The 18627-nt window shown below is 42.3% G+C and overlaps 1 protein-coding gene across 1 annotated transcript in view; it reads right to left on the reverse strand.

The window, feature by feature from the left end:
• Positions 1 to 7174: 7174 nt before the first annotated feature.
• KCNB1 (potassium voltage-gated channel subfamily B member 1) overlaps positions 7175 to 18627 on the reverse strand; it is a 299115-nt gene continuing 287662 nt past the window's right edge. The window contains exon 3 of the mRNA XM_084854107.1: positions 7175 to 11362. Within this exon, the coding sequence (XP_084710233.1) occupies positions 9332 to 11362 (2031 nt within the window). The 3' untranslated portion in view covers positions 7175 to 9331. The remainder of the gene's footprint in view (positions 11363 to 18627) is intronic.

An 18627-nucleotide genomic window follows, 5' to 3' on the forward strand; every position in this document is an offset into this window, starting at 1 on the left:
AGATATCTGGCACCAACTCTTCCCATTCTTCAGTTAGTTAGTGGAATTTCCTTACATAATAACATTTCATATTGGATCATGTCTCAGCTTTGCTTTTTAGAGCTGGAGACCTATAGATGAAAATCCCACACCACATGACTCTGTTAATGCCATTATAATAATGGATCCAGCTTTTTTTTAATAAAGGAACAGGGGAGAAATTGGCCATATGCCTATAACATCTGCTTAATTACAAATTCCAGTACATCTAAACAGTTGCAATACCACTTGGGTCAAATTATGGACTTTTTGCTCAGTTTATATTCAGGTAAATCCCTCTGGTGACCTCAGTGTGTATGCAAGGAATAGGGTAGCCAGATGCAAAGGAATATATATATTTTGCTTGATTCAAGATCATACTTGAAAATTTTGAGCCTACAAAGCAGAAATGGAGGGAGGTGACTGAAGCTGCCCTGTGCACTATTTTCCTCTGCAATCCCCACCACACCACCAAATCAAAGTTCTAGACAGGCATTTAGCATTCAGTGGAATCTACTTTCCTGTTCCTTTTTTAGGGATGTCTGCTTTTTCTGAATGCTTCCTGTGCCTTTAACAAGTATGGTAATTTAGCAAGGAAATGTGTGTGTAGTCTTTGGCATGGAGATGAATTGATGGAGAAAGCCTCACTTGCTAGATTTCTGTGTTTCAGGCAGCTGTTAAAGGCACCAGCACACTGCTGCCATCCAAACGTTGAAAAACTATTTCCCTATTGGCCTCTGTATGAGAAACTGTACTTGAGGTTAGCAGGCAGGTTATGCCTTAGGGAAGGAAAAGCTGCCTCAGTTTTGCAGGCCCATTCCCAGGTCATAAAACTGAGGTGGCATTTTTGGTGAAGTTCTCTGTGGCCAGGAGACATTCTTGACTTTTTCATTCCCTGGAGAGAAGGTAAGCCTCCTGTAGGAGCCCCCCAAATTAAAAAAAATATCTTGGCCCACCAAAAATGCTAGAGGTTTTTCAATCTGATTTCTCAACTGGTTTTTGTTTGTTCATTAGTTTTTACTATTTAAAATCATGTGCTTTGCTGAGATGGAAGCCTTTTTTTGTTTTCACATATTTTGTCTTTGCTGGGAATGTGGTTCAATTATGCTTTCATGTCGTCTCATAAATGCTGTGCACTTGAGGGCATGCAGAGAGCTCTTTCCTAATGTGCTGCAGCATCAGATCCAGATTCTACTCTCAAGCTCAAGGGACTGAGCTTCTAAACTGCTGGGGGTCTGGGCACTGACCTTTTTGCCCCTAAAGCATAGGGTGAATAGTATCTTCTCAACAGGCCTTTCATCCTACCCAAAGGATCAGCCCCCTTATGGTATCCATGCATTTTGACCTGTTTCAATCTTATTACAAATGATGTACATCTGGAAGAACCTCACAGAGGTTAAAGGCTGAAGTTAATGGATTAGATGTCTGTGTCCCACTTATATCAGAGTCTGAGACATCCTCCCTCCCTCCCTCCCTCTGCCCCGCCTCCTGGGAGGATGAAAACACCACATTAACTTTCATTTGCAATTATAAAACATATGATAGATAAGGAGAATATAAAAACATGACAACAGCAGACTCTCTGATCTTTTGCAGACAAGATTCAATGAGGGATATTGCAACATTCCTTTAGAACAGACACACACACACGCTTTCTCACACATACATTGAAGTCAGAAGTTCAGCTATGGAAATGGTTGACAATAAAGATTCTAATATATTATTCTGTAATACAAAAGAGGAATTTTGACTTGATTGCCCTATTATAAATTTGCTAAAAATACAGCTATATATTTATATATATATTTTCTCTTTTTATCTGAACAGAAAAATAGACTATTCTGGAATGCATGAAAGCCACGTGACTTCCCCCAACATCGATACTTACAGAGCCAATACATTGGCAACCCGGCGGAGGTACAGCAAACATCTGTACTTTCAACCAGAACTTTATTAAAGCCATATTCTCCCTGACAGGTTGTTTATAAAGCAACCTCCATGACCTACCATCTATAAGCATAACATTTGATAATATAGGAAAAATGGACTAAGGAAAAGAGTGGTAGTGAAATCTCTATGCTCTTGTCTCATCAAGAGTGGATTCTCACAACCACTTGCAAGAACCATTTAATAGGCGTGTGGATGGAAATGTCCATCTTGAACATTATATGGAGCTTAAAAAAAAAGAATGTCCAAATTGTATAGGACCCTCTTCATGTGGTAGCACATTGAAGGTGATTTGGATAGGTATATATGAAATTTAGATTGGCTAGCTCCTTCATGAAGGACTCTTGAGGAGATGAATAGGGGAGTCAACTGACAGATGCTATTGGCTGTTAGGATGTGAGACAGTGAGGAAAAATTGTACAGATGCAATTTCCCCCAACACTGCACCTCCACAATAGGAAAAGCTGCACCTGTTAAGTTTCTCCCTCAAATGTCAATGACTGGAGTTTATCCATGTTCCTTTTTTTGGAATGCATTAAGTACAACAGTGGAAGTTAGCAGCCATGAAAGCAAATGCAGTGTCCTAAATTAAGCTGGTCTCAACATGGAGGAAAATGGACCGACAGTAAGTTATTATGTGATAACCACTTTGTGAACAGGCTGTGTAAATCCACCCTTGGCCATATACAGTGTAGTACCCATGTTACAGAATACCCACTGTTATGGTTGCTTTACTCAGCAGTTGTATTAATGGCATGGTGTGGGTGTTTTGGAAGATTGTTCCGATCTGCCAAATGTCACATGGAATGTATCAGTCAAGAGAATGTGGCTTTACTGACTTCCACATGAGCTTGAAATACCCCTGTTATATGAATCATCAGTTAGTACCAGTCAACCTTCCGTCAATACATAAATATATAATAGGTACAAATATTATCAATACATTACATTTTTTTCAGAAAGAATACTGTTTTGCTTAGAAATATTGTACCTTATTAGCTGCAAAGGGAAGAAAAGGCTACCATTTATGATAGCCATAGTCGCTAAGGAAACACGTCACACTGGATTTGATGCAACGTGATATACACAGAAAAAAAAATCCTCCGGCCTTTTCCCACACAGTCTGTTCAGAGAGGAAATATGTGTTCTGTGGGTCATCTTTTCCTTCTTTTGCAATAATTAATTCCCAAGCCTTTCATAAAATGTGGACATTCACAGGACAGACTATGATACTCTTTATTTTCTTGAAGTGTGCTTAGGTGACATTTCTAAGGAAAGGCACTGAGAAATCTACCACAATGACAAATACGCTTACTTTTCCTCATTAAAGAGAAAAAGGGGTAAAAAGAAAAAAAGCTAGGAGGAGCTGACAGAATTTTTGCCTCCCAGCTAAGTGCAAAGTCTGCACTCATTCTTTCAGCCCATTTGTTAACATGGTGATGTCGATTGTGTGAAAAGCAAGTGAAATGCTAGACAGGCATGAGAGGTACAAGGCTCCATGGCTGCATAAACGGCAATCCATTAGCTGGCTTGCTTGACATATGGTGCATAACCAAAGGTACATACTATTGGTCAAACTGCAAGCGATGATTTTATATCCCCCTCTCCATGTTGTTAAAGTTTATTAGGTCAAGAAAACCATATGGCTAGAGTTAGTTTAGGTGTTTCTGGCCTGGTAAGCTCCTCCTCACCATCTCAGTTAATGGTCCATCTCCAAGGAAGATTCTTTCATTCCACTTTCTCTCAGCTCTTAACCTCACTTCCATTGGCTGGATTCTCTTCTTTCTCTCCTCCATCTCTGCACCTTTAAGAAAGAGCTAAGAGAAGAGAAGTTCCACCTGATGTATGTATTGCTGGCTGCCCCATTTCCAAGGCCAGTGTCAGCAATCAGCATCCATGGGCAACCCCAATGCCCCAGCAAGATCCGCCACTGCTACCTGTCTTGGGCACTGGGAGGTCTACCCACCATCTTAATTTCCCACAATACCACCAACATACCATCAATTCAGGACATTGTGGAAAATTGAAACTGCAGCTCAGTGCGGGCTGCCATCTTAATTTCCCACAATGCCCCAGAGTGGTGCTATGTCAGGGGAATTGTAGGAAAATATGACAGCTGGGTGCAGGTGCCCAGTTTTGCTTAGAGTGCTGCTACTCCTTCCGAGTGGTGCCACAAGGTAAGCCCACCAGGACCCACTAATGGAAGAGGGGGCACTTTTCTGGGGACCTGCTAAAACCTGGAGCCAGCCCTGACCACCTGGGACAACATTTGGAACTGAATGTTTGAATGCTCCTCTGCAAAATATACTGTTTATACATAAAAACTGGGCAAGTCAGGGGGAAAGCTAGGCTAGAATCTTTCTTATTTATTTATTTATTTATTTAATTTATAGCCCACTTTTCCTCCCATGAGCTCAAGGCAGCATACATGGTACTCTCCCCTCCCCATGTTATCATCAGAAGGTTGAGAAATAGTGACTGGCCCAAAATCACCCAGTGACCTTCATGGCTGAGCAGGCATTTGAACCGGGGTCTCCTAGTCCAAAACTTTCAGTCCCTCACCAAAAGTCTGAAATGGTACCACCCAACAAGAGATACATCACATGGGGCTTTTGCTTTTTTGTTTTAGCTCTGAGCCCCAGCTGCCATAGGAGCAGCTTTACCACCCTGAGTGTTTGCTCATTCTACCTCAGGGGTGAGCAACACAGGGTCCCCACTGGCCCCTTCTGTGGCCCCCACTGCTGCTGAATTTGCCACCAAAATTTGGTGGCACTGCTGCAAACCCCACCCCATTTTCTTTAGTTTTAAAGTAAGTTGTGGTTTGCTATCCAAATTCAGCTGTATGGCGGCATGGCAGCAAAACAGGTCAATTTTAAGGGGGAAAAATCACTTCTTTTGCAGCCATACAGCCACAGGTTCCAGGGCGGGGGTTGGGAAAGAATTGGCCCTGAAACTGAGTGTTGTCCATCCCTTCCTGTTCTATCTCACCTCAGCTCCTTTAGAGACAATCAGTCAACCTAGGGTATCCTAGTGATAAAGTTGACTACAGCGAATTATAGAGAGGTATAATTTAAATACATGTGGATTTTTTTGCATTAGGTTCCCCCCCCTCCCCAAAGCACTACTTTTTATTTTGTGATGAGTGCAGACCTGTGATTCTTTGCATTTTCACTTTTATTTCAAATGCTTTTCAGTTCAGAGTAGATTTCCCAGTGCTCATATATCTATGCTGATTTTGTACATACAGTCATTGAATTTAAATTAATCATGGGACACAATCCACTGGGAACTTCTTCAGTCCAAGTCGCACTGAAATGAATGGAAGATACAGGAGCATTACCATGGTTTTGTGCCATTCCCACTCATGTCAATGGGACTTGCCCCAGACACCCATACTTTGCTTTTCATTGGGTACAAAATGGGAGCTAGAATTACACTTTCACAAACAGAAGAAATGATTTTTTGAGCATACTGTATACTCAGCTTTAATTAGTCTCTTTCTATAAGAAATCTCTAGGATGTTGGCGATTCACACTCAAAAGGTAGATATTTTATGATACTTTTGAACCAAGCTGTCAAAAGTCACCCAATAAAATGCTACTTGAAAAGTTTTGACTTGATGTATGAGAGATTGTGTCACATTTATCTGCACAAGGCAGAAAAAAAGCGGGGGGGGGGGGCCCTTTGGTTACAAGGAGAGTTGCACCAGTTGATTTTCCAGGTTTGTTTTTAAATGCCACAATTCATTTGACTGCCCTCTCTGAACCAAATGCATAATTTGATGCGCTAAATAATTGCTCTGTATGGCTACATTTAAATGCATTTGCTTTCCTGATATGAAAAATACAAGTACTTTGAAAACTTTTTACATGAAAGAATCAGCTTTAAAATATGTGATGTGGAGATCACTATTATTTAGCATTTATTTACTTATTTATTTATCAAAAAGTATTTTCCCTGAATTCTTTTTTTAAAACATTTGTGCTGATGATGGACATGACAGACTTGTAATACAAATAATTTAGGGGTTTGACCTGCAAATGACCTATTTCACTTGTTTTTGCTTCAGTGTGGAACTTATGCATAAGCAATACTTCTCTGGATGAGGCCACACTTGGCACCTTGTAAATCAAATTTTGAGACAATTTACCACCACCCCCTACTTAAATTCCATATGAGTTTTGCCACTGCAAATGGTTCCCTGGCTAAAATTTCTAGAGTTGGTCCAGTCCTAAACACATTCACTCACAAGTAAGCCCTATGAGTTTAAGTGTGCTTTAGACTGAATTTCTGCAAATAATATGTCTGAAGTTCATTTGCTGCATTATTAGTCTCTAAAAATTATTTCATTGTTGCAGCTTAATTCAGCTCTCCTAGGTACACTTATATTAATTACTATGGGATTCACCCTAAACAGAGTTTTTGAATGAGCAAAGATGGATCAATACGTCTGAAGACTTGATCCTTTTAAAATATGATCTTCTGTTGATATTTTTGTAAACAGAGGTACCTTTTGGATTATTTTGTGTGACTTCTTGCATGAAACGAGGTTGAACCACCATTACTGGGCTAAACTGCCCGCAATTTGATCTTACCCACATCTTGATGTGGTGGACTCTGAATGGATTTGATAATGATGTAAGACCTCTCAGGAAACATCCCAATGGTACTGGATTTCTGGATAACTGAACAAATGTGCAAAATATCCATACCTACATACAATCGTGTGTAAATGACTAACTTAACAAAGCAATAATTACAACCCATAACAATGTCTTGGATGAACATGTGGTTATTGCTTTTGTCCGTGCATGCTGCATGCATGAGAGGCGGAAGGAGAATACAGCTTGAACGGACAAGAATTACATTCAGGACCAACGAAACAGGCATTTGACACCAAAAATGTAGCTACTTGACAAAATGGTTATATCCAGATGGTTGGTAATCTTTTTCAGAGAGATGCAGTGTATCATGTGCAGACTTTCATTTCAGAATTGCGTACCAAGGCCTGTTGCATGCAAGTAGTTACACAACACAGTAGGTGCAACGCACTCCACTTATAACGCCTGTGGTGAAAAAGGATTCATCTGATGTATTGGACAAAAAGCCAAACTTCACTAATTCTTCCTAATTCTCTAATTCTCAGCCAGTGAAAATCTTATATACAATCTGTTTTTCTGGGCTATTTCTTTTTTTTTTCTTTCCAAGAGCTAAGCTTTGACTCTACTCAGATAAGCACTTCAAATGTACCTTTGCAGGTTTCTTCCTAGAAGGACAGAATAGAACCTCTATTGTAGGGCAAAGCAAGCAAAAGATTGCAAAGTTTTTTTATGCTACTTTTAGCCAGGCTCTAGAACTGTGCTCTAGATCACATCTCTTGCATGAACTAGTCTATTTCATACATGTCCCTTAATGTTCGTTTTTGGATGGTGGTGACCTAAGGCTTCTGCTTATGCCATCCACCTCTTCTACTGTGCAGTGAGCCCTCATCGATGTGCCCTGAATAAGAGTGCACCATACTCTGAAAGAGAGGTCAAACTTCCAATGACATATATATTACAGTAACAACAGACGCAACATCAAGTGTTATCATCACAGTTATCGCGCAGCTCGTTACCGAGTGGGTAACAAATCACAGATATGACGAGGCACAAATCAAGATAGTGCTTGTTTTAAAGTGCTAGATTTTTAAAAAATACATTCTCTTTGCTTCTGTACTCCACCTTTGTCAAAAGCCATCATAAAATCAACATAAAGTGCTTTGAATACCAACAAAATGAAATGATACTAGATTTGATGTAACAGTATACGTTATAAATCCCAAGCTGCTGTTGTGGTTTATAGTTTTGTTTAAAATGGACAGTTTAAAAATAAAATGGTTGAAACATATTAAGGTCTTGGCCTTGATTCTCCTCCCACTTATGCATCTTTGACATTGGAGAAACTCCAGGGGAGCCTATACTGATTTACACCAGTCCAAATGAGAGGAGGGTCAGGCAAATTGCTTAGGAACAACTTTTATTTTATTTTGCATATTTATATATTTAAAAGTTGCATATCTTTTCATTCTGCACTAGTTAAGTGCAAAATTGGGCCAGAAAGATTCTTCTAGCTTGGTGGACAGGCTGGGTGAAAGCCCTGAAAGGATGAGCAAATAATTCAGGGAGCAGACACTGAATGCCTTTTCATGCTATCTATGTTAAACACTCTTGTGCTCAAGTTGTTCAGAGTGGATTGGATCCAGAAATGGGATACCGCACATGGAAGGCCTGTATCCCCCCTGCTTCGAAGCCCCCTGCAAACCCTCCAAAACTCCTCTGGAGGGTTCTATTTCTGGATCCAACCTAAAACCAGTATGGACTCCCAGCTTTATGCTGCCATTTTTTTTCCAGAATGGTAAATGGCTGCACTTTTCTTTAGTTCATATAGCTATTGGTTTTTTGTGAGGGAGCACCCTCTTAAGAATACCCTCCCCTTCCTACACAAAAGGATGAGATCCTGCTCATTTATTCACTTCCAAGAATACTGACATAACTCTATCTCATGTGTAAGAACGTGAGAATACCTCCTTCACACACCCCAGTGTCTTTAAGTAAGAAAACTACCTTCCTAACTGCTTTCCTGATCTCAGATTTGGTGTTACTTTTAGCAGAGTGGTACATGTAATTTTAAAATATAATTTTGAAGGGGTATTTTGGATTTAGATACAAGTGGTGCAACTCACCCTGCTATTTTAAAAATAAAACTTCAGGTCTCAATGAATCTTGAAGCATTAAGGACACGCAGAGAATTTAAAAAGTTTATTTCTCAGTTCACTGAATCTGCAACTTAACCATAAACCTACCCAAGCCCACCCTGTTACCTTTAGACCTTGTATCCACCAGAGAAAAAGGCATAGATGGGGATGTTTGGAACAGTTGCCTCTAAGCAAAAAGTGCTGCATTCTGATAACTGTATCACATTTACCAATTTGTTCCAGTATTTGACTGGGGCTGCGTTGGCCTCCTTTAAGGGAGTAATGCAAATCAGATACTGGCATTGCCATAAAAGAGGTCCATCAAAAATGGGGAGTGAATGGAACATTTGGTCACACTGACTTCAATAAAGGAAGTGGAAAGGAGATCAAATTACGATCAAGCTGCACAATCTTCATTTTACTTGAGGACTGTAGCAAAATTGGGGCAACAACTTTGTAGTGGATCCAGAGGAGATCTTATCCCTAAGCCCACCTTAAGGGCATCCTCTTAGCTTTTACAAAACACGTGGCTTGTTTCAGTCAAAAGTTCATGCCATGCAGAAGCTCTTCTTCGTGTGTTGAGTGTAAAGGCATTCCTTTTCAGCTTTCAACAAAAGTTCTGGGGCACAGTCAGAAATTTTGATCGTGTGTGTTACCATGTCTTCCCCCACCTGGCAATATGTGAACCTCAGGTGAAATGTGATTGTCTAATTTGATAGTTTCCTGGTTACCATGGGTTCTTCCAGTGATACTTTCCATGGAATAAACGCAATTTTGCCCTATAAGCTTGGGTGAGGACGGTATAGCAGCAGTCTCTAAGTGGTTCTTCTCTGTTCTATAAACACTATCCCTTTGCCTTAAATAGCCACTGTGTGAAATGCTGTATTTGGGACTTGTGTTTCCTGGTGGGGCTTTTGGAGGGCTTGAGTCATATAGCAACTGACCTTCATCATCGGTGTCAGCATCAATATATTTATGTATTCCGGCATCATGGAAGTTAAAAACGATTGCTGCCTGCTTCTCCGGTGACTTTGTGGGAGTTCTAGCACTTGCAGTAGTGTAGACAGAGGTTTCTGGACTCATTAAAGATCGATCAGAGTGTCCGGAAATATCTGTAGCAGCCCCTGTAGCTCCCCTGTTCTTGAGGGGATCTGAATATATTCTCAGGACATTTGATGCTGCAGGTCGTATGGCATCCTCTTCCATAAAGTTAACCTTCAGAGATCTTAATTTCAGAGGATTCGTGACTTTTATGGAACTCTTGGGGCTCTCTATGAAAAAGGTAGAACAATGGCCGCTTTCAAGATTTGGTTTTATCTCCATGAATTTGGCCCCGGTTCCCTCTGGCTTATATGGATCCTGAAGTGGATTTTTCCCTCCTTTGCTAGGCAGAGTAGTAAGTGGGCTATGGGAGTATCTCCCAGAGTCAGGAAATTCTGTAGCACAGCTTATATAACTGTCAATACTCGACATGCTCCTCATGTCAATTATTCCATCTGCCCGAGTGGTCAGCAAAGGGACCATCGGGCCAGGAATGGCCTCCATTTCTAGTTCTTCTTTTTGCTTGCTGGGTTGACTTGACTCCTTCATGTTGAGGTTTGGCTGGGACTGAGCTTTTGCCATTTTGTTGTACATGTCTTCCAACTGCTGAACATTCAGATGCTGAGGACTAGAAGAAGACCGAGCCTTTTCTGGTGATCCTTGTTCCTTTGTCTCTAAAGATTTGTTAGAGCTAGTTTCAGAGAGCGATCTCTTGGCCCATTTCCACTTGTTTGGGGATAAATGATTGTCCTGAACTTTATCCTTTTTGCCTGCATTTTCTCCCTTCTTTTCAACAACTATGTCCATCAGTTCTATACTACGGGCAAAAGCATCCTTCATATTCATGGACACAATGCTCCCATTTCTTTTTGCCCTTTCAAGTGCTTCTCTGCGCTTGATGGCTTTTTCCTGCCTCTTCTGTTCCTTGTAGAACTCGGAAAAGTTATTTACAATGATAGGGATAGGGAGGGCAATCACTAAGACACCAGCGATGCAGCACAACCCACCAACGATCTTACCTAAGAGTGTTTTAGGGTAGATGTCCCCATAGCCAACTGTTGTCATAGTTATTGTTGCCCACCAGAAGGAGGCTGGGATGCTCTTGAATTTAGTATCATCCTCATCTTTTTCTGCAAAAAACACTAAGCTCGAAAAGATCATAATGCCCATGGCCAAAAACAAAATGAGCAAGCCAAGCTCATTGTAGCTTCTCCTTAGTGTAAATCCTAGGGATTGCAAACCAGTGGAGTGCCTGGCTAGCTTTAGAATTCGGAGTATCCTCATGATACGAAAAATCTGAACCACCCTCCGCACATTCTGAAACTGGAGTACACTTTTGTTTGATTCTGTGAGGAAGATGGTGACGTAATAGGGTAAGATGGCTAACAAGTCAATAGCATTCAGTGGACCTTTGAAAAACTTCCATTTCTTAGGAGAGGAGAGGAACCGTAAGAGGTATTCCATGGTAAACCATGCAATGCACACTGCCTCCACATGAGCTAACTGGGGGTTATCTGTGGCATGTCCATATTCGTCGGTGCCTTGGAGCTCGGGGAGAGTGTTGAGTGACAAAGCGATCGTCGAGAGGACGATGAACATGATGGAAATGATAGCCAAAATCTGCAAACAAAACAGAAAGTAGTTAGTGCCATTGAAAAATGGAGTTCATTTGATTGTCTCTCACATATTGACCTCAATATCACAAATGAAACATAAGGCAATAAACCTGTAAAACTGCACATTCATGATGATTATTTGTAAGAAAAACAAGAAATGAAACGTGCTTCTGTAAAGTACTCTTGTTGCAACATTTAGCCTTCCCCAACCTGGAGCCCTCCAGATGTTTTGGACTTCAATTCCCATCAGCCCCAGCCAGTATGGCCAATGGTTAGGGATGCTGGGAGTTGCTGTCCAAACAGCTGGAGGGCACCAGGTGAGGGAAGACTGATTTAGGTGGTATAAATGAGCTCTCCTTCTACAGTTAGGTCATTAAAAACATTTGTTTGTTGGTTTGTCTGGTTCCAGACCAAATTATTCACTCAAAGTGAAGGACAATAGGAAATTTGTTTTGCTCTTGGTGGTGAATTACTGCTGTAATTTATTAAAAAAAATGTGTTAAGTAATGCCTTTGAATTGTTCTATGATAGTACATGAAATAAAGATCTGTATACAGTTGCCAGGACCTCCAACTATAGATGCTCAGAAGCCTAGGTCCTCCTGGGACCAGTCAAGATTTATGCATTATACATGGTGTGGAGCAAGCAGGTAGGAGACATTTTTTTCTCTCTCTTATAATAGTAGAACTTGGGGTCATCCCATGAAGCTGATTGGTGGGAGATTCAGGACAGATAAAAGGAAGTAATTCTTCTCATAGCACATAGTTAAACTATGGAATTCACTTCCACAAGGTGTAGTGATAGCCACCCATTTGGAACGCTTTAAAAGGGGATTGGACAAATTCATGGCAGATAATGCTATCGATGGCTACTAGTCCTGATGGCTAAATGCTACCTCCAGTATCAGAAGCAGTATGTACACCAGTTGCTGGGAAACATGGGTGGGAGGGTGCTGTTGAACTCATGCCCTGCTTGGGGGTTTCCTTGGGGGCAGCTGTTCAGCCACTGTGTGAACAGAATTCTGGAGTAGATGGACTCTTGGTCTGATCCAGTGTGGCTCTTCTTATGTTCTTATGTTTAATGCATTTAACAAATGTTTAGATTATGTACCATATTCATACTTGTCGTCTTTGCAATCAAGAGAGTTTTTCATACGTTCCCTTTATGTTTAGTTCCCTCCTTAACTTGGTTTATCCTGAACTGTGCCTCAGCCTGCATACTCCCATCACTTTCTAATCCACTTTATGTATCTGAAGCAGTAGGCTGTAGCCTATGAAAGCTCAGACTAGAATAAATTGGTTAGCTCCTAAAAGATAATAAACACTTTTTGAATGTTTATTATCTTTCCTACCAAATGCAAATACTACAGTGGTCACAGTGCATCAGATTCCATGTGCATCTACCTGCTTGGTGAAGAATCAAAAGGAAACAAGATGAATAGAGACCTTCCTCTTATAGTAGAAAGAAACTGCCATTTCCAGTCACAGTCACACGTTATATCTCCTGGTGGATCAAGATGCTAAAAACATGGTACTTGTCAAGATTTCACATGACATATCAGTACATATTACATTGCCTAAAATCATTGGGTCACCTGACCACGTACTTTATATAGCAGCTATCCATACTCCGGTAATATCCTATTTGGATTATTTGTTTAGTTAGTTTATTTATCACATTTTATCTCAACCTTCCTCCAAGGAGCTCATGGATGTTGTACATGGGTTCTCCCCTACTTCTTTATCCTCACTACAGGTAAGTGAAGTATGTTAGGCTGAGGGGTGACTGGCCCAAGCTCACCCAGTGAGTGTCATGGCTGAGTGGGGAGATGAGCTTCATCTTCTCCAATGCTAGTCCAACACTCCAATGCACTGGCTCTGCAACGCACTGAATGTGGAGCGTCCTTCGAAGACTTTTTGGAAACTGCAGCTGTTTCAACATACTAATTTTGCTAATTGGTGCCAGCATACTCACCAGTTTCAAAACAATTGCACTGGCCTCTGGTCTGTTCTTAGGTACATACTGTCAGGGTTGGATCAGAGCCCATAGAGCCCCAAAGCAGTTCTGATTCTGAGGAAGCGATAGAGACCATGGGAGAGGAACTCGCATGCAGTTCGGAGGCGCTGCCAAAGGGACAGCCCCTCCCTGCTCACCTTCCTGAGAGTGGTAGTGACCCTGGCAGGCAGGGGGAGGGACAACTGGAGCTTTGGGACACTGGGTGCTGGCGTAGGGACAAGTGGGAGATGGAGGGCGCCGAGAGGAGGTGCTCAGCCCACTTGGTGTGACGTCAACAGCTGTGCCCTGATGCCCCATGGGAAAGGGGTGGACTTTCGCCTCCTAGCCCTTAAGTTCAGAGGCTTCCCGCCTTTACCTCCAAATGGAGATCAACTGATTCACTAAGGCTAGAAACCCCAACTAGGCAGCTCTCTTAAGTTTCCCCCGTTAGGCTCTTGCAATTAGCATCTGTAAGCGTCATTAGGTTGAATGGATATAAAGCCTTGGAGAAGAGCCCTATTGTCTGTGTGTTGATTCTGGCTACTAGAGGATTTCGGAAGGCAGCAAGGCCGCTCCTGACACATATCAAAGTGCTGGCCTTAATGTTTAAAGTCCTAAATGGGTTGGGACCACTGTAGCTTAAGGACTGCCTTCAGTGGAGGCTGGTGGCTCCGATGTCAGTGGGGCGGTGCATCTGCTCTGGGTTTCAGTGAGAACCACTCAGAACACTAAAGGAGCTATCCACCATAAGAGCCACCAGCCTCCACTGACTGCCTTCTCTGACGTGCACCTGCTCGGATGCTACAAGCTTTCAAAGATGGCCTTCTCCCCCTGACCCATCTTCGACTAATGATGGCTGCCATTTGGGCATTTTTCTCCAGAATACCCCTTGGAACAAGGCATTTGCTGGGGTGGGTGGGAGATAGTGGCCACCAGCTGACCAGAGTAAGGGAGCTCCAATAAGTTTCCCCTCCCCAAATCACATGTCCCTAGCCCCAAAATAAGAAAGAGGGAAGGCAGTTTTGCCCCCTTTTCACCTACCATCCCAGTTTGGTTCAGCCTTAGCTCTGAGACCCTTGAAGGGTGCAGTGGAGGATTGATGATTCAAATAATAGAAAGGTAATAAAAAGGCCAAAGTTGCCTTTCAATGCTATTTAAACAAGGGAGCCTGGTGTTAAAGTCATAAATCACATTTTTAAAAGTTGAAAGCTAAAAATTTGCTTCGCAGCAAAACAAATGTTGCAACCTTGGGCCTGGTGATGGATTCTCTGGGGCACGTGTACTGCTGCTGTCTGTGTTTTGCTTTGCTGTGTGTGTTTTTCTTTAACCTATACCACGAAAAGTCAAATTCTACAACCCATATACATGTTGCAGTCTTTCCTGTTTTGCTTAACTTGTTCTGCATCACCCAGTCATAGAGACAACCAAGGAGCTACTCAAGGCACGAAAGCCCAACCCTTTGATCACTTGTTCATCCCTCTGGTTTCATCCTGAGGTTTCAGCTACCTTGAAACATTTTTGGTAGAAAGGTAGGGCACAAATCAAACAAACAAACAAATAAATAAATAACCATCAGGCATTGCTCACACACTTTCAAGCATATCTTCACAACGTTAAGGCCCAGAAAGCTGCTTTTTCTCAAAATGAAACCTAAGATTGCTAGAGCACTGAACAGTATGCCCTCTACAATTTTATTTTTCTGCACTTGTGCAGAATCACCACATATATATCTTTTTAATCTATTCATTTATTTCAAAGGGTTTATATCTCATTCTTCTAAAGCATTCACATTCCTCAGAGTGGCCCACAGCAACTAAAAGCACTGCAATCCATAATAAAATCACAACATGTGATTCACATATCACAGTCACATAATAAAACAAAAATATAAAGCGATATACAAGTGAAAAAAGCCCTAGGTAATACTCTACCACATCAGATATCACCTGCATAGCAAGGCAAAAGCTTGCCAGAGCAGGGAAGTTTTCACTAACCATTGGAAAGCAGTGAGTGAGGGGGCCAAACAAACCTCACGAGCCAACCTTACCTCCACCATAGGAGGATCACCAACAAGGCCCTCTCCACCAGATCCTAGGGTATCCTGGACCCAAGTAATTCAAGGCTTTAAAGGTTATCAACAACAGTGCCTTATTCAATACCTACCTGAGAATTCAAAACAAAAAGATACAAGGGCGATCAACTGAATTCATCTGATTTCCCCCCCACCCTGGGTTTCTTAACCTTTCTTCCTGCCACCACACTGGTTCAGTAGTACTGGCCATGTGTCCTCTCTTACAGAGGACAGTCCTCTATTGGAAGAGCTGCCAGAGGATTGTCCTACATTTGAATAACTATCCAATCCAAGTCAGGATAAGAAGGAAGAGCAGAGGCAAAGTTACCCATCAACAGCACCAGGACAGCAGACGGAACAGGACACCTCCCCACTATAAGATTGCATTTCTATATGAATAATTTCTATAAAATAGTATTTATTTCTAAATTTGCATTTATACATGTAAATTACCATATGCAGTTTTTATGCAAATCTGCAGCCTCTTTTGTCCTCTTTTTTGGTGGTGTATTTCCTCCTTTTTGGAGATGCGTAAACGGCCATCCTACTGGCCAAGTGCTTGCCCCATGTCTGTGTGCGTGTTGCCAAACCACACTCTCTTTAGGCGTGTGATGCAATGCTCACAGTCTCTTCCATTATGCTTTTAACTGACGGAGGGCTGTTATAATTCACCTGCTCAAGCACAGCATAGATTTTGTAGTGCAACATCAGATTCTTCTCAGGGCCACTGCCAAAAGGTATTGGCCCTTAATGATATTGCTGTCTTGGAACGTAAACCTCAATATACACAGGCAGGATTCCAGGAACACAGCGACAGCTGCTTCCAAGAGAGCTTTCCTGCGCATTGAATTGTTCCCACCAATGCAAGTGAATTAGTCCCTGATTGAATTTTTGTGACTCCTAGTAATGTATTAGTGTTAAGTAACTTAGGGACAATCAGTGTAAAATTTTAAACGCTTACACCAAAAACATCCTATCATACGCATTGTGTGTGTGCCTTTATCATGTTTGGGCATGAATCTACCACACACAGTGGAATAGAGATGGATATAATGGGATCTAATGGAAGATACATTCCATGGGGTTTTCTTGGCAAGAATACTGGAGTGGGTTGCCATTTCCTTCTCCAGTGGACCACATTTTGTCAGAACTCTCTGCCATGACCTGTCCGTCTTGGGTGGCCCTTCACGGCATAGCTTATGGCTTCATTGAGTTACGCAAGCCCCTTCGCCACAACAAGGCACCGAGAATTACCGGAAGTACAAGCTGGGTTTAGAAGAGGCAGAGGAACTAGAGATCAAATTGCCAACATTCGCTGCATCATGGAGAAAGCAAGAGAATTCCAGAAAAACGTCTATTTCTGCTTCATTGACTATGCTAAAGCCTTTGATTGTGTGGATCACAACAAACTGTGGCAAATTCTTAAAGTGATGGGAGTACCAGACCACCTTACCTGTCTCCTGAGAAACCTGTACGAGGGTCAAGAAGCAACAGTAAGAACCAGACATGGAACAACCGATTGGTTCAAAATTGGGAAAGGAGTACGACAAGGCTGCATATTGTCACCCTGCTTATTTAACTTATATGCAGAGTACATCATGAGAAATGCCGGGTTGGATGAATCAGAGGTCGGAATTAAGATTGCTGGGAGAATTATCAACAACCTCCGATATGCAGACGATACCACCCTAATGGCAGAAAGCGAAGAGGATCTCAAGAGCCTCTTGTTGAGGGTGAAAGAGGAGAGTGCAAAAGCTGGTTTGAAACTCAACATTAAAAAAACTAAGATCATGGCATCTGGCCCCATCACTTCCTGGCATATGGAAGGGGAAGAAATGGAAGCAGTGACAGATTTTACTTTCTTGGGTTCCAAGATCACCGCAGACGGTGACTGTAGCCATGAAATTAAAAGACGCTTGCTCCTTGGGAGGAAAGCTATGGCCAACCTAGACAGCATAGTAAGAAGCAGAGACATCACCTTGCCGACAAAGGTCCGTCTAATCAAAGCTATGGTTTTCCCAGTAGTAATGTATGGCTGTGAGAGCTGGACTGTAAGGAAGGCTGAGCGCCGAAGAATTGATGCTTTCGAACTGTGGTGCTGGAGAAGACTCTTACGAGTGCCCTGGACTGCAAGGAGGTCAAATCAGTCCATCCTAAAGGAAATCAACCCTGAGTGCTCATTGGAAGGACAGATAATGAAGCTGAAGCTCCAATATTTTGGCCACCTAATGCGAAGAGAAAACTCCCTGGAAAAGACCCTGATGCTGGGAAAGACTGAAGGCAAAAGGAGAAGGGGACGGCAGAGGATGAGATGGCTAGATAGCATCACGGATGCAATGAATATGAACTTGAGCACGCTCCGGGAGAGAGCGCAGGACAGGAAGGCCTGGCGTGCTATGGTCCATGGGGTCACGAAGAGTCGGGCACGACTGAACGACTGAACAACAACAATGGAAGATTTTTTTTTTTAGTGGGCCTTACCATGATTAGGTATTATCACTTCTGTCTCCAGGTGTATAAACCCCATTTGACCCAATGGCTCATGGTTCAGAGAAACTGTGTGATCCAACCATTGGGTACGCCTGTGTGCTGTAAGTTACCCAATACAGTACTCCTTGTAAGTAAACCTTTGAGTCTGATGTATCACTATCTTGGCGCCTCTAACCTAAGAATTCAACGCCCACTGCAGGGGTGATACACCAGGTTTTGAGGGCCTTTGGACAAGGTATTCTGGGCTGCTCCCTCAGTGACTCTACCTTCTCACTGCCATTGTCACCAGCTGCTGTTTCTCCTTATCCTCTCTCTTATTATTGCTACCACTTGCTATAGGGCCAGTGAGCAAGTCGGCAGTGGCATCTGCTGAGCCTCCTTCTCACCACCGTTGTTTTCTGGGCCAGAGCTGAGGCAGGTGAACAAGCAGGTTGCCATGGTGAACAGGAAGAGCAACTCCAGGGGCTCTTGTCAGTGGGCTCCTGCTTGGTTGTGGGCCCTTAGCAGGTGCCCAACTATGCTTACTCTTGACACCCGCCCTGGGTACTATGAAGTGGCTTTTCTCAGATAGCAGTCTTTTTTGGGGGGGCGGGGAGGACATTAAAGGACTGCACATTCTCTATTATCATTCATCATAATTTAGGGGTGCTTATGGAATCTGTCTCTGCTGGTTTCCAACCTTGATTTTGAGGTTCTGCTGTGTTGGTTATGTT

Source organism: Heloderma suspectum, chromosome 4 (assembly GCF_057233095.1).
Source record: "Heloderma suspectum isolate Gila_16-S chromosome 4, 16-S_ref, whole genome shotgun sequence".
Taxonomy (NCBI): Eukaryota; Metazoa; Chordata; class Lepidosauria; order Squamata; family Helodermatidae; genus Heloderma; species Heloderma suspectum.